At 40.0% G+C, this 15,349-nt stretch overlaps 1 protein-coding gene across 2 annotated transcripts; it reads right to left on the reverse strand.

The window, feature by feature from the left end:
- Positions 1–482: 482 nt before the first annotated feature.
- MTX3 (metaxin 3) lies at positions 483–14,337 on the reverse strand. Of its 2 annotated transcripts, none has more exons than XM_079995796.1 (9): positions 14,195–14,337; positions 12,450–12,519; positions 11,212–11,288; positions 9,645–9,737; positions 8,164–8,346; positions 6,811–6,887; positions 4,969–5,126; positions 4,529–4,617; positions 483–2,686 (listed from the first exon to the last, which is right to left on the reverse strand). In XM_079995796.1, exons 1-9 carry the CDS (start codon positions 14,273–14,275, stop codon positions 2,576–2,578), a joined length of 939 nt encoding a protein of 312 aa, XP_079851922.1. In that variant the 5' UTR covers positions 14,276–14,337; the 3' UTR covers positions 483–2,575. The 2 variants fall into 2 exon arrangements, with proteins under 2 accessions (XP_079851922.1, XP_079851923.1); XM_079995797.1 differs by lacking the exon at positions 14,195–14,337 and adding an exon at positions 14,044–14,153.
- Between the last annotated feature and the right edge of the window lie 1,012 nt (positions 14,338–15,349).

A 15,349-nucleotide genomic window follows, 5' to 3' on the forward strand; every position in this document is an offset into this window, starting at 1 on the left:
TACTTTGCAGTAAAATGTTACGTACTAGGGAATCTGAGCAATCATTTTACTTTTCTCTCCATCATAGTCTTTAAGGGCCAGCTCTCCTATAGGAAACACTGCTCCACATATGAAACATGTAAAATGGTGTGGTGACTTTTTCATTGGCACAAAGAGTGCACCATTTGATGCAGTCTGATCCTATGTGTGTTTAACTTGGAAGCAAATCATGCTTTCAAGTCATTTGCCCTGCAGGTAAATATTCCTAGGACTGCAGCAATACAAATACACAATTTTCTTGATCAGTCACAAATGCTTACAAAGCAGACAAAACCATGTTTGTGTTATGAAAGTTTTGTATAAACCAAGTAATATTATCTCATTTGATGTCCCCTGCAAGATTAGACACAAATAGTTTTTGCTTTAACATATATCCTTATGATTATCATGATTTGGTGTGTGACATCTCCAGCTTTAAATAACCAAAGCAAACATTCAGGAAGTAACATGAAACTTAAATTTATTCTTGTTAGACATCCAAAATTATTGTTATAAACAACAAGATACATTAAGGATCTTTACATTCCTTAGGTTTATAAATACTATGCAAATACATGTATATACATTATTTACAGGTTTGTTTGTACAGCTATTTGTTGACATATACAGAATACTGGAGGTAATTTAGAGAAAAATATCAGATTTGTTTGACTTGGCAAAATGAAGTCAGATGCAAATAAAACTATCTTATATACATATGAAAACTGTTTCTTGGGAATCAGATACCATAAGATACATTGGTTAATGGCAGTTGCCATTTCGGCCAAGTAGCTTTTCAAAAATATTGTTGATATATTGGAAATTTCGAGTCAATCAGTCCTTAGAATAGGGGAGGGCAACTGATGGCCCATGGTCCTTAACCCAGTTTTGCACAGCCTATATTTCATCTAGTGTGTTGAGACCTCAAACAGACTTCTGCGGTGTGTTGCCACTTTGTGGCGCCTGGAAGCAGTGCATAAAGAGCTGCTTTGAACCTGGCAGGAACCCCACACCACGGAGGCCTCTGTAGCAGCACAGAGATCAACGCTGTTTTCAAAATGCACAGCTTGCTGTAAAATACTCCCAAAGCACCTGTTTTTTAGGCACTCACCCCCAGTCCAATAGTTGCAAACCTTGATTTATTAATGGAACTTTTGGACCAGTTGATAGCAGCTGCTCATAATTTGAAATTACAATTACCATCACCATAAAAAATTGCCAGCCTGATCTAGTAACAATTGGTGTAGTGGGGCACCATTGCTCACCTGGCTTCCCAGCATAGCAGGTCTCTGGTGCTTTCCAAGAGGGAGAGGGGAGAGGTGAGTTGCAGGCAGCTTGGTCCAGTGCAGCATGCGATAGTGGAGTCAATATGACATTCCCCCTCCCACATACTGGGCCAGGCTCCCTGTGCCTCCCCCTCCCTTCTCAGCAAGCCAGTGGCCTGCTGTGCTGGGCAGCTAGAAGAGCAACAGTGCCACCTCTGCTGCTACTGGCCTGATCTAGGGCTTCTCCACGCATGTAGAAGTTCCAATGTATGTACAGTGTATGTGCTTGCTTACTTACTTACTACAGTGTCAGTATGCATTGGTAACAAATGGCGGGGTGTCCCTGTTGTTTCAGTGCACTGGGCAGTTTAGTTTGAGCTTTATGCCAGGGCAATATCTCTTTATACCGAACAATGAAAGTTACTAATCTAGGGAAAAATCTAGATTATTTTGGGGTTTGATATTGGATAAATATATAAAAACAAGAAGCTAATGAAACTGCAGGGGCAGACAAAGTAAAGTGAGACAATGTCAATACTACATATTCAGTCTAGGCCTGCAGCAGGGTTTCTAACTTGACCTCTTACATGCATTGATTGATACTGTCAATCTGTGTACTGACATTTTGAATGTAGGCATACAGAAGTTGGTCAAGCTTATTCTTTTCCTGATTAAGACCAAATCTGAAAAAAAATTATAATTAATGTTCCCAAGTGATCAGTTTAGTTTTTCAACTCTATAGTCATTTAAAAATGGCCAACATACACTGATCATTACTTGAAAAAACAAAACAAAATGGAAAATACCTTCTAACTGCTTGTCAGCTTACCTGTCACAAAAGACCGACATTTTAATTTTCTTTCTGCATTTGAACCACATTGGAAATCTATACAAATGCTTAAGTAGCTACTCCACATGCAACAACCAAGTTGAGCTATAACATGATTGCAGCCAAAATCAAAAGCATCTAGCAGAAAATGGTGATGCATTTGCATATTCCAAAGTGGAATCTTAGCTTTCGGTCAACTAACCCTAAAAGGCAAGCATTATGCAGCACTTATGGTGACCTCATACGGCATTGTACAATTACTCAACAATTCTGTCTGTGCTTAACTTAGACCTTTACTGGTTCCTTATGTGACTATAGATAGCATTGGTTAAATGAATGTCCTTGTGCCTATTTGCCAATTCACATTTTTACCTCGCTTCATGTACCTACAGAATTAGTGCAAAGATTGTTCAGATTTGATGTCAGCTTCTAATCACACACATAAATATGACAACTAAAACTCTCAGGGTGATAAGCGGTTTGGTGAGCTATTTCCTTCCCCACCTGTAGAAAGTTTGAGAGTTGTCAGCTTACGTGGAGGGTGCTGAGGACTCTTACGAAGGTTATCATCCATCTGCAGAAACAACATATATAGCAATTCATATATCTAAAGAAAGTATCTATAAAAAAAATTCACATAGAAAGATTCAAAAATGTACTCTACAAAGCTGTTTACTAGATATGCACTAGTACAGTCTAACTGTGATCAAGGAGACCAGACCAATGTGAATGTTCAATAGAACTCCTCATGGATGTGATTCATCATTCCTAGATATTTTAGCTTTCAGAATGCACTTAGCAAGCCTAGTTCTTGCTTATCCATAAATGTATTTATCATATTGTGTACTACTTGACCTATCATACGTACATAAACAAGAGTCAGGCCCCCTTAAATGTTTCTGTGGATATGTAGGAGATGCTTTTTTGTAAAGGTGGAGACACAACTGGCATGATGTTTAACTGACTTAATCACATAGGAAGGGTCTAGTGCATGAGTCTTTCCCATAGGAACTGCCTTCCCCTCTTCCAACACAATGCCACTTCCATGGGTGAGACGCACAAAACTGGCCCCCACCTGTATGACCTGAACATTTAAATGCTACTCAAGCTGCATAGAAGCCACTCATTGGAAAGAAGATCTCACATGACTCTAGGATAACACTTCAAAATAACTTCTTCAACACTCCTGGCAAAATCTAGCAAGGATGTTTGTTAAGGTTATCCAGCTTTAGAAAATGAGTTTAATCTGAACACAGATTAAAAGTAAAATTACAGCAATAATGAGTTGCCAGTATTTTCCAGCATTATGTGAAGATGGCAACCATCTAAAAAGAGTCCATTAGGCAAGGACTGGTAAGACAATAGTAGCTGGTGGAGCAGGATGGAGCAGTCCTCCTGACACTGGTGTCACTGCATTTACTTGAAAAGGGCTGGGGTAGCACAGAGCAGAGGGAGAGTCGGGGCTGTGTAGATGCACAAGTGGAACCAATCCAGCACTCTTTCTGATGCACTTGCTCAGTCCTGACCTCACTGCCACCATGCCCCACCCCAGCCCGTCCAGGTAAGCTGCAGCAACACCATGCCCCACCACACTAGTTGTTACAGCTGAGAAAAATGCATTCAAGAAAACAAGGCGCTTCAGATGCAATTGATGTAGGAATGCAAATGAATTAATTTCTGATGGAAGCAATAGAACCTGAAACAATCAAAACAAAATGCAGCCATATTATTTTAATTTGCAGGATTTTGTCAATTATTGTAGGTGGTCACATTCAAAAAGCACATTATGAACTGATGTGATGAGTGCCAATGTCCTTAAGTATCTTTTGCGCCTGGTAATAGATTCCATGTTCCAACTCTGTACATGAGTGTTGAAATCCAGGGTTCATTCTTGATACTCCTACTGAAGTAAATATAAGCGACTTGTGTACTGCTGTCTAGCTCACTTTTGAAGAAAAGGAATTTTCTTAGGTATGCAATATAATATGCATACCCTGAAACAAGTATTTCAGAGTATGTAATTGCTAAAATTAATCTGAAAATTACATGACAGTGACTAGGAAGAGGGGCCCTGATTTTAAAGCAAATGGAACCTAATGGGGAGAAATGCAGAATTATCCTTCATCCAATGCAACTCTGCTCCTCAAATGCTTTCCTTCAAGCTAAGCCAAGGGCAACTTCAGCATCACAGCTTAGCAGAGGGAGAAAGCACTTGGGTTGACAAGCTATCGGATAGCTGGACAGGTTTTATTCTCTTCACTCATGTGTCCCTTTTCTTATTTCCATCCCCTCTTTCTACTTGATTAGACAGAAATGGTCCAAACACTTTGAACTGCCATGGTCATGCCTAATTTGGTCCCTAGTTATCAACAAGAAGAAGATCAGAAAAATACAAAAAGACCGAAACAAAAATGACCTTTTCAATTAAGTTGGATTCTTTGTTTACAAGCTGTGTGAGTTTCTGTAGATTTGCATCAACTGTGTCTTGACCTGCTGGAGTGGCACCTAAATAAGCAATGCACACAGAAACAGAAAGTTAGGAGGGACTGAAACTACATTTAGAAAGCATTTCCTTATTTTCATCAGGGAACAGAACATAAGAAGGGTCTGCTGGATCAGGTCAATGGCCCATCTAGTCCAGCAACCTGTTCTCACACTGGCCAACCAAATGCCTATGGGTAAGCCTTAAAAATCAATTTCACCTCCCCACCACGAACCAAATCCTCTGCTACCTCCATTCCACAACAGAGAAAATTTAAAATGGTAAGAGTTCCAGAGCTGTACAGATTCAGTGCAAATATAGGTATACCTCTTATGAAAATATAACACATGCTGAAAGAGAAGCATATGGCTTACCTGACAAGTTTGATCTGAAGTAGCAAATCAGAATGTCATCACAGAAGTGACATAAATTGGGAAGCTGCTTCAAATGATCTTGTAGCTGGGTTTTGGGGAACGGTACTTTATAAAGAGGAGCAAGAAAACCAAACACAAAGGCATCAAGAGTTGTAGGCCTAGGGGTAACAAACATGGGATACGGATATCTCAAACTCTGTAAGACACTTTCTAAACAGAGAAAAATATCAAGCGAAGTGTAGCTGTTTGAAGACACTCATATTTAGCAAAATAACATGAGTGCTAATGTGGAATTAAACCCATGATAGAAGATTAAAAATATGTTTGACTCAACATATGGTATAGTCTCTTATTTTCACAACAGTTTAGTAAGATTGTGTTTTGTCATAAAATATCTCCATTAATGGGATAAAAGAGACAGATATTCATGGCATACCATTTTACTAGACAATGAGCAAGATTCAACTGCCTGCAGGCTGCACATATAATTACAAAACAGCAGCTGCTGACATGTTCCAAATCTGTTTAGAGACATTAATGTTGAACACTGTCATAGTTTCAGCTGCTCCCTTGGTACAGCTATACAAGAGCTGATAAATGGAATATTTGGTGATCGCATGCCATCAACAAAACTCAGATTTGGTTCACAGATTACTCCAACATCTGCACTGGGATAGATTTTTATTTATTTTTTGCTTATTTGAAGCATTTGTACCCCATTCTTCTGCCAAATAGTTCCATGCTGTTCCAGCAACATTTTGATGCAAAAACTACACAGGCAGGACAAATCACATAATTATTTCCTGTGCCAGCATTACTGATTGAGCCTCACTTGAAGTGGCTTCCACGACCAACACTGTGGTAATTTTTTAAAAAGAATGTAAGACGAGTTCTTAGAAGGAAAACAGTGTTTGGCATGAAAGGTCAGAATTGCCACAACAATTGAAGTGATTGACTCCTCTCTTCTGTCTGAAGTGCAGGTGGTACACAGACTTGACACAGTTTGAAAATGGGCATCCTGTGGAACAGGAAGGTTTGCTGCAGTACAGTATATCCAATGAGGATAAGACTCCCCCCAAAACAATGTGCCAATGTGCTCTTAAAAATCTGTAAATAGGGCAGGCATAGTCTGGTTTTTCATTGTCCAAGTTTTGTTTTCGTTTTTTTAAACAACAGTCACCAACTGTGCAGGGAACAGATCAAATGGAACGAAGACATACCCTGCATAGGGCAGTTAAGTTAGGCTGTTCAGCTGCAACCTATCTATTCCTCTGTAGGGTCAAGCTGCAAAAAGTCCTGATTTTTCAAGGCTGCAACAGAGGCAAGCTTTGCACAGGACTGATTGGCTGGCACCTGCGAATCTGCCACTATCCCACCCACAACATGGGGGGGAAATGCACTTCAAATGGATTTAAAAAAATAAAATAAAGCAACAAATGATAGATAAACAAACAGGGATGTGCTTTTAATTAAAAAGAAAAAAGAACAGAAATCACACTACCTGCCTGAGGCACAAGGGAAGACTGATGGCTGATGGCTGAGCCAGTAATCAATTCCCTAGCATGCAAATGTGTCATTTCACTTACAAAGCCAGGAGCAAGCCAAGTTCACTGCTGGTGAGCTCTTGTTCATATTTTTATTTGCCTCTAGTGCATTTAATTGGACACCCTGTGGTTTGACAAGCACTAGAAGAATGACATCTGATTTTAAAGCTTGAATACATACCAAAAATCTATGTTTCATTCACAAGGAAAAAGAAAACCGGAAAGCATACACAAGTATTTTGGCATTAATAGTACCACACCGCATATGTTGCAAACACTGTAAACATTCTGTACTCACGTGTTTCCAAAGAAAAATGGAGACGTCCCCAGCCTGTTTGATAGAAGATTCAGGCATTCCTTGGCATCTCTGTAGATCTAAAACAAACAAACAAACAAACAAACATCAAAGTTTATTTGCAGACCACCTTTTCTAGGAGTTCATCTCAAATTAATTTAGTACATGGATGATGGATAGCTAAGAATCTCTGTGGCACAACCCAGATTTAAAAAGGCCCAAAGCATACTACTTCAATTTAGTGTCTGAAAGATATGCAAACACATAACCCCCAAATAATGAGTTCTAGCCAACAAAGTTTTATTCAAAGTAGATCCACTAAAAATTAATGGACCCAAATTAATATTGTCCATTATAATCATACCTTGGATCCCAAACGCCCTGGAACTTGGAGCTTCCTGCAGCCAAACAGAAGCCGCAATTTGGTTTCTGAACATTTTGGAAGTCGAACGGACTTCCAGAACGGATTCCGTACGACTTCCAAGGTACAACTGTAATTTTAATGGGAGTACTCTGAGTAAAATGTAGTGGCTAAACCCAATATTTGAGAAATTGTTATGTGTCCTTGGGCACACATATACATAACCTGCCACTCCTTTGTATGCTGGCTTATTTTTTTACTTGTTTGCAAGAGTGTCTCCCTCCAACCACCAGCATGTTTGCTATGCGACCACGTTATTCCTGTACCCTGCTGGAATATGAGGGTCTTATGCTTGCTATCCATGCCTTGATCATCTTGTGGATTAGTTAATGCAATCTGCAATATGTGAGCTTGTCTTTGAAAACTGTTCAAAAGCTTCAGCTAGTAACAAAATGTCTTTATTTATTTATTTATTTATTTAGCCACCCTTCGTTGGTTAAGATCCAGAGTAGTTTACAAAATACAGTTAAAACAATGTATTCAATTTAAAAAAACTTCATTATAACACAAAACTAATATTCAGTCCATCAGAGCACCACAGCAGGAAAGGGCAGAATCAGTCCACCTGGCATAAAACATACCAGTCCCTCCCCAAAACAAAGAGATGCCAGGCAGAAAGAACGTAAAACACTAGTTCTTTCCATCTGCATGGGCTGACAAATTTGTTAACCAGAACAATAACATAAGGCATGGGAAATTTCAAGTGGCAACTAAAATGAAGTAGAATCAGGAAAGCCCTCTCCCGAAACTTCTTTTGAATCACTGGTTGATCAAGGAAGTTGTTGGACCAGTAAACTTCACTGATCCATCCAACATTACCTTGAAGAAATCTATTGTCTCAAAAAGTATTAAAACAAGCACCATCATATTTAGCATCCAATTCTAGTACATCTGCATCAATTATAGGCCTAAATTACTCATAAAGCAAAATATACCTGTGCTTCCACTTCCGTGAGACTGTAGAGCGGAGGCCCTCCCTTTGTCAGCAAAATCCTATTAAGTGCTTCCCCAGACATCTTTCTAGGCAGATACCAACTCAATGGAAATGGAATCCTTGAAGCAAACCATGGTTTTGTCACATTGTAGTAATTATCAGCTTCAACCCAGAAAGTGTGCAGCTATATCATGATGACAAAGAAGGTTAACATTCGATAATGAACACCAGCCTCCCTGTTACTAAAAAATCCAAACCTGTTTTCGTTTACCAATAGATTTTGGGGGATCTAATAAGCCTGTCTAAGTGTTCAAGAACCAAGTTATTTTCTCAGCAGAGTGGAAATAAAGTTAAGACATTAGACTATTACAGATATGCAAACACATTTTTAATAATTAATAATACGAATAGGACAGATCTTGATAGGAGTGCATGTCTCTACACTTTTACATGAAAATAAGTCCCAATGTACTCAATGTGGCCTTCTTCTGAGTAGACATGAATAGGACTGCACTACAGAGGTAATTAGAAAAGCCAAAGTTTATCAAGCATATTATTTTTAAAGAAGCAATTTATATTCAATTTAAATTATTCCTACCATGTCAGCAGTGTTTCAGAACAGTGAAAAGTAACTAGTTTAAATAACACACTTACTTGCTATGAGTTGCAAGTCTCCTCTATCCATTACCTGAACTTCTGTGACATTACTGGCCTAGTCCTTACAAATAGCAGATTGAAAACTTCACATAAAAACCTAGCACAATATGGGTAAGTCAAGGTCTAAGAAAGTCTGTGGCTGTTCTTCTCCTGCCATTTTGTATCTAGTGCAAGATCTACCCAGAAATGGTAATGAGCTATTGTATATTGCATCTGGTCGATTAGTTTAACTTTGTTTTTAGGTTGCTGTGCTTTTTATATGAGCAATAGAAGCTTATCACATACAACTTTCATTAAAACCACACTAGAACTCATTTTATCTGTTTCTAGTTTTCTTTGTGGAAAGAATTCTGTATAGGAAAAATTTAGTTATGTAAGTCTTCATCTACAGAGTGAAGAAATAAAACCCAGACAGATGTTTACCACCATGTCTACTGTTTGTGAGAACAAAGCCACAGAGCAGGGGTGGGGAATCTGTGGCCTTCCTGATGATGTTGCACTCCAGCTCCTCTCAGTCCCAGCCAGCATAGCCAATAGTCAGGGATGATGGGACTGGGAGTCCAACAATGTCTGGAAGGCCCACACAGCTGTCCAAACTCTTGCTTTCAGTTTACTGAACTAACCCTATTGTCAATGAGCTCTTTAATATGAATGCTGATTTTAAAGAGATCTAATTTTAATGGTGATTACTGACTCCTAAGACGTCTCATGGGAACACACAAGAAGTTCAAGACACATTAATTTCAATGAGCTGAATAAGCATGTTATTGACTTTGGGTGGGTGGCACTGCAAAACTTTGGTCACAAACAACAACTGTATCTTACCACAGCAGGAAGTAATTTTTCTTCGAGTAGTGCAATGTACGCCAGTGTGTCTGCTCCTTCTTTTGTAGACAACTCATAATCAGCATTATATTTCTGCCAGTGAAAAAGGCAATACATTAATGCAGCAAGCAGTCATATGAAACTTTCTAAAGAGAAAATAAAGCCAACAATTGAAGGTTCCTGTAAAAAGTGAATTATATATTGTTTCAAAAAACAGAAAAGCAATAAATAATAAAATTAAACTCTTAACTTTTCCTCCAAGTTAATGGTTTCAATGTTTAACAATAGTGTTGACTGCTGAAGTTACAGAGGCACTTAATTCTAAGATCAATCTGCCTGAAGTCAAACTAATGGGGATATTTTAACAAAATCAACTTGCACTTTAGTTAAGGTGTGCACGCCCTTTCTATTTAAACTGCTTTTAGTCATGGTGAATCCTGAAAAAAGGAGTTTAAAAATGCATCTCTATTCCCCTAATATATAAAATTTACTTGTGCTCCTGTTTGGCTCTTTTATTGTACAAACAGAATCTGAAAGAGTTGGGAATTTATGAGCTACAATCCTGATCGCCTAGTGAATATATAGACAAGAGATCTTGTGGAATGGCTCTCTATAGAATCCAAGGAGAATCTTTTCCTCCCTGTCGCTGTTGTTGGAGCATCAGTCAAGTTGCAGCAATGCCTGAAAGCTCTATCAGCCAAGCATTTCACCTTACACAGAAGTCTTTCTGTGCATTGCATAGGGCACTCCATAGGACAATCCAGCAGTCAGTTTATCTCCTGATCTTGTCTATGCAGGGTGCTGTCAACAGAAGCTGAAATTTCGCCATATTCAGGGCGAAAGGACAAGTAGCCTGTGGGATTGTTTTGTAAAAAGCATTAGCTCCTGCCTGGCTATGATAGAGGCTACGGGCACTGCTGTGGTTTGTGTGGGACAACAAAGTTCTGCTTCGCTGAGGTGGGGATCCACTTTACAGGTTGATTTCCATGCACTTACATATGCTAGAAGAGAATGATTGCAGTGAGTTTTATTTATTATTTTATTTCACACTATTTATATACTGCTTGATTGTAAAAAAAAATAAAAACCCTCAAAGAGTTCAAGTAGTATTGAGTCTGGCTGGTGGAGTCAATTGACTGGTAGACTATAGATTTCTTGGGACACATTTTGTTTGTTCTCATACCTTAACAGGAGAGGGAGAGGTGGCAGTCAAACCCTAGCAAAGGTGTCCTCTCTCCAGAATGTTCCTTAGTCTTTGGAAAGAGTTTTAAGAATTCTGCCTCAATATCCTGATTTTTCAGCTGTCATTTCCTTGATTTTCCAGTCTTCAGTGAAACTTCCAGGCTAGCCAGCAACTGAATTTCTAATGTTAAAATTAAGGAAGGGAAAAAAATTCCTTAATCAAGTGAAAGACACATTTTAGTCCCTTTTTGTAAATAAAGAAGCAAACAAAAGCACAAGTAATTTACCCTCAAGTCTCACAAAACTTTTGTAATGAAAGTTAGAGATTCGCTAATCTTTAAAGATTTAACTTACTAGATATGAGATACTATTTATGGAAACTCACCTGCTTTCTTAAGAAGTTTAGTATTTTTGCTGGCTGAGAAATAACAGTGTCATTCGATATCAGTAATGGTACACTCCCTAAAAATAAATGATCAGTCAAAATAATGCAATCAAAACAACCCTATTAGTGGTAACATAACAGGTGTTTAAATTTACTCATGTAAGAATTCTGATCAGCTCAATACCAAGGATTGGTGCATACAAGCTTTCACTTTTGCCACTCATTTTTTAAAATTGCCTTATTTTGTAGCTTCAACATAAGAAGGCTAGGGGTAATCCTTTATCCTGCTGACATAGATCAGATGACACTAAGCACTGTTACTTCATCATCCAGAATCATTCTGCTACACCCACATTTAATTCATAAAAGGCCTTTCACAATGCAACTACACTCCCTTAAGCTGTTCCCTGTTCAAGCATCTTAGGTCTTTCCCTGCACTAGTGCAACAAATAGCTTGGAATGTAATGCTCACTTTGGACTGACTTTCATCTGATATGATCCACTCTTGGCTTTGCACAACGGAAAGTAAGACTGGGTTCTAAGCCAGGGCTGAGGATCTTCCTATTTGTACATAGTTATGTATGTATGTAAGGGACGCGGGTGGCGCTGTGGGTTAAACCACAGAGCCTAGGACTTGCCGATCAGAAGGTCGCCGGTTCGAATCCCCGCAACGGGGTGAGCTCCCATTGCTCGGTCCCTGCTCCTGCCAACCTAGCAGTTCGAAAGCACGTCAAAGTGCAAGTTGATAAATAGGTACCGCTCCGGGGGGAAGGTAAATGGCGTTTCCGTGTGCTGCTCTGGTTCACCAGAAGCAGCTTAGTCATGCTGGCCACATGACCTGGAAGCTGTACGCCGGCTCCCTCGGCCAATAAAGCAAGATGAGCGCCACAACCCCAGAGTCGTCCACAACTGGACCTAATGGTCAGGGGTCCCTTTACCCTTTACCTTTATGTATGTATGTAACCCAGAATTGCTATGTAGGGAGGTAGGGCTGCTGCATACCCAGATGGTGTGACAGTGGGGCAGGGTTGGTTTGGGCACACTGGCAGGAGCACTGGACTGGAAAGGTCACTGTGCCCACACCACCCTGGCCACTGCCCCTTGTCCATCCCAGTAGTACATAGCAGTGAAGCCAGATCTGTGGCACGACCCTTTCCCAGTGGCTGCTTCTGATGTAACCACTACTTAAGATGCAACCTAAAATGCAAATATATACACATAAAATGTTAAAGCAATACCTCTTGGTGCTCTCCACAAATGATCTATAACATTCACTTTCAATGGTGCACCACAAAACCTGGCATAAGCCTGCAATGAAAGTTACAAAATAATTAAACTCAATATTTTATTCTTAAGAATTTTGACAACCTAAATGTTAGGTAAAGAAGCTACTTATTTGATTTACAGCCTCACTAATCTCAAAAGCTCGGGGTGCACAGTCATATTATGCCACTGCCATAATCAACATTAAATGCAACACTCAACTATCACAATTAATGGACAATTTACTATGGACTTCAATGGGATGTCAGTTGGCTATGGGGCCAAGAGGAGCTAAGACAGTGCTGGGGAAAAATCGTGCCTCTCGGGGGGTTGTTGGATTTCAACTTATGTTATCTATGATGAATAGGCTATGTTGGCTGGGGCTGAAGGGAACTGAAATCCAACAACATCTTGAAGGTCACAGGTTTCTCAGCATGAATTATGGGAAAGCATTACTAGTTTTAAAATACACTGACCTAGTTCCACTCAAGGAAATACTTTCCAGCCCCGCAGCTCATGGGTATGTAAGGTACATGCAGCTATTTATTTGTAAAACTCTCTTTGATTTGGCTGGATGTGACCACTAGCTGTTACATTCCACTACATGCACAAAAACAGCTGGAATTGGGCTAAGATCAACCTATATTGTTAATATATTCCACAAGCCCAAGTTCACACTTCATACTCAGCAAAACTATGATTTTGCTCTAGGTAGTGTGACGGAAGAAGGTGCAAAGTACATGCAAACTGAGCCACTGCATATTTTTTAAAAGACGTACAGTACAGACAACTTTAAAGCAATCAGAGATATCCATGGACCATTCTCAAATTACCATTTTTAATACATATCAGTTTGCTCTCTCTTTTAAAAAGATGTGGATGAGCAGATTAAGTCTGTGACAATATGCACAAGTGACAAGTTAACATCTCAGTAGTCACAAATGCTGAACTTTATTTTTTAAAAAACAAATGCCTGTCTTGAAGTGTTGCTGTAAGAGTGGACTCTGAAAGGAGACGCAACCTTCCGGTATATTCATTTTCTATTCCTCCTACTCATGAAGATATGTGAAACCCAAGTGCTTAAAAAAAGATTTTAAGGATTTAAATGAAATTGTCCTTATAGACAATAAAGGTTTTCTGATGGGACATTTCTATATTATCTTTTTGGTGCCCGATTGCACATTGTAGTGCATCCTAGAGACAGCTGCATTACAGCACAATCCTATGCATTTTCACTCAGAAGTTAAGCCTCACTCTGTCCAATGGGGTGACTCACGGGTAAATGTGCAACACTGCTGCAGCCACAGTCCGCTACAGAAAGCACAAACACCTCCAGGATTAATTTTTTTACTGTGACATTAACTCTTGTGTACTGAACTAGCACCCACACCATATCGGATCCATCCCATGAAGTGGGCTCTCTGATCCACAACATTTCATACCAGAGTTAAATGCCAGATATTGCTTATTTCCAGAATGTATACACCACTTTTGAAAGGCTCTTTAAAAAGCAGGATGGAGACTCCGTTGTATATTAAAATAAAAATAAAAATGCATAAATATATATACGTGGAAGCTTTCCCCCTTCAACACTGGAAATGTTTGAGGCTTTTCTCCCCAGGTGCAATCCATTGTGGCGGCTCCTAACAAGGATCTCTCCGTCTCCCCCTCACACCCGAATCTGGGCCTTCGCCCGCAAACCCGTCAAACCCGCCGTTACCATGACAACGAGGCACTCCGCGTGCACGGACGGCAACCCCCAATCACCGCCCCAGCAGCTCAGCTCCATGGCGGGCGCCATATTGGACGCAGCAAACCCTTTGCCCTCACGAAGCTCCGCCCCCGCCCTTCCCCTCCTCGCGGAGTGTCCGCCCTTCGGCATGGGCGGGGCGAAGAAGAGGCCCGAGCGGGATGCTCCGCGCTTTTTACGTTTTCTACGTGTTCCAGCGGCTGCACCGAGCGCCTCTTTCTGACTGCGCCTCAGGGCTAGAGCAGCGGCGCAGATACCCAGCCCTACAACGGCCTTGCTGTACTTTCTTGTGGTGGTTGTGGGGCAAAGTGCAGCTACAGTACTCATCTTTATTTATAATTTATCGGGGCAATTGGTCTTGAAAAACGAAGATTTGGTAGTGCAAAACAAAAACCAAAAAAAGCCCACCTCCATGAACTTCCTAGCTGCTGTTTAGCCAAAGGGTTAATTTCGGATTAATTAAATAAATAAATAAAGCTGCCTTCTTACTTGCATGTTATTTGCATAGTGGATCCGCATGTTGCCTTACAAATGCCTTGGAAGCAGAAAAACGCAGCATAATCCCGACAAAGACAAATTTGGAATCCTAAACTTGTTTATTCAAAAGTAAATCTTGATCTCAGCGGGGCTTATTCCCAAATAGTTATGCAAAATTGTTATGCAACCTACACCTGACGTTAAAAAAAAATGCACATTCTGTGGTCTCTTGTGTCTTGTCTACCCTACTCTTAAAGTGTGGATAATAGCAGCCAGGGCCTATGCCTGTTTACTTCGGAGTAAGACCCATGGAGTTCAGTAGGGCTTCTGAATAAGGTACATAGGATTGTGGCTTTCATTGCAACTAAGGATGCAATCCTTGGTAAGGCTGGTACAAAGAGACTCATGTTCTTAGCTCCCCCACGTCCAGCGCATAAAGATATTTTTTCTCTTGTATTTATGCAATGTGGACACAATTACTGAGAGCACCTGAGATGTGCCATGGTTTAGGGTTGCCAGCTGTCCTGTATAATACAAGATTGCTCCGTATGTTAATGTAAAATGCTATGTCCTGTATTGATAGTTTTGTCCTGTACTGTATTTCAGGTCTCTCTGCCAAGTTAGGGACCCTCTCCAAATGCATGTTCA

This window comes from Podarcis cretensis (assembly GCF_951804945.1).
Source record: "Podarcis cretensis genome assembly, chromosome: 11".
Lineage (NCBI taxonomy): Eukaryota > Metazoa > Chordata > Lepidosauria > Squamata > Lacertidae > Podarcis > Podarcis cretensis.

Bases quoted from the DNA above. Each gene is read 5' to 3' on its own strand.
- MTX3 (XM_079995796.1), bottom strand. From the start codon at position 14,275: ATGGCGCCCGCCATGGAGCTGAGCTGCTGGGGCGGTGATTGGGGGTTG. The intron at 6,888-8,163 runs GTATATTTTGCT...TGTTTGTTTTAG, and splicing joins TCACGGAAGTGGAAGCACAG to ATCTACAGAGATGCCAAGGA. The intron at 4,618-4,968 runs GTAAGCCATATG...TTGCTTATTTAG, and splicing joins CTTCAGATCAAACTTGTCAG to GTGCCACTCCAGCAGGTCAA.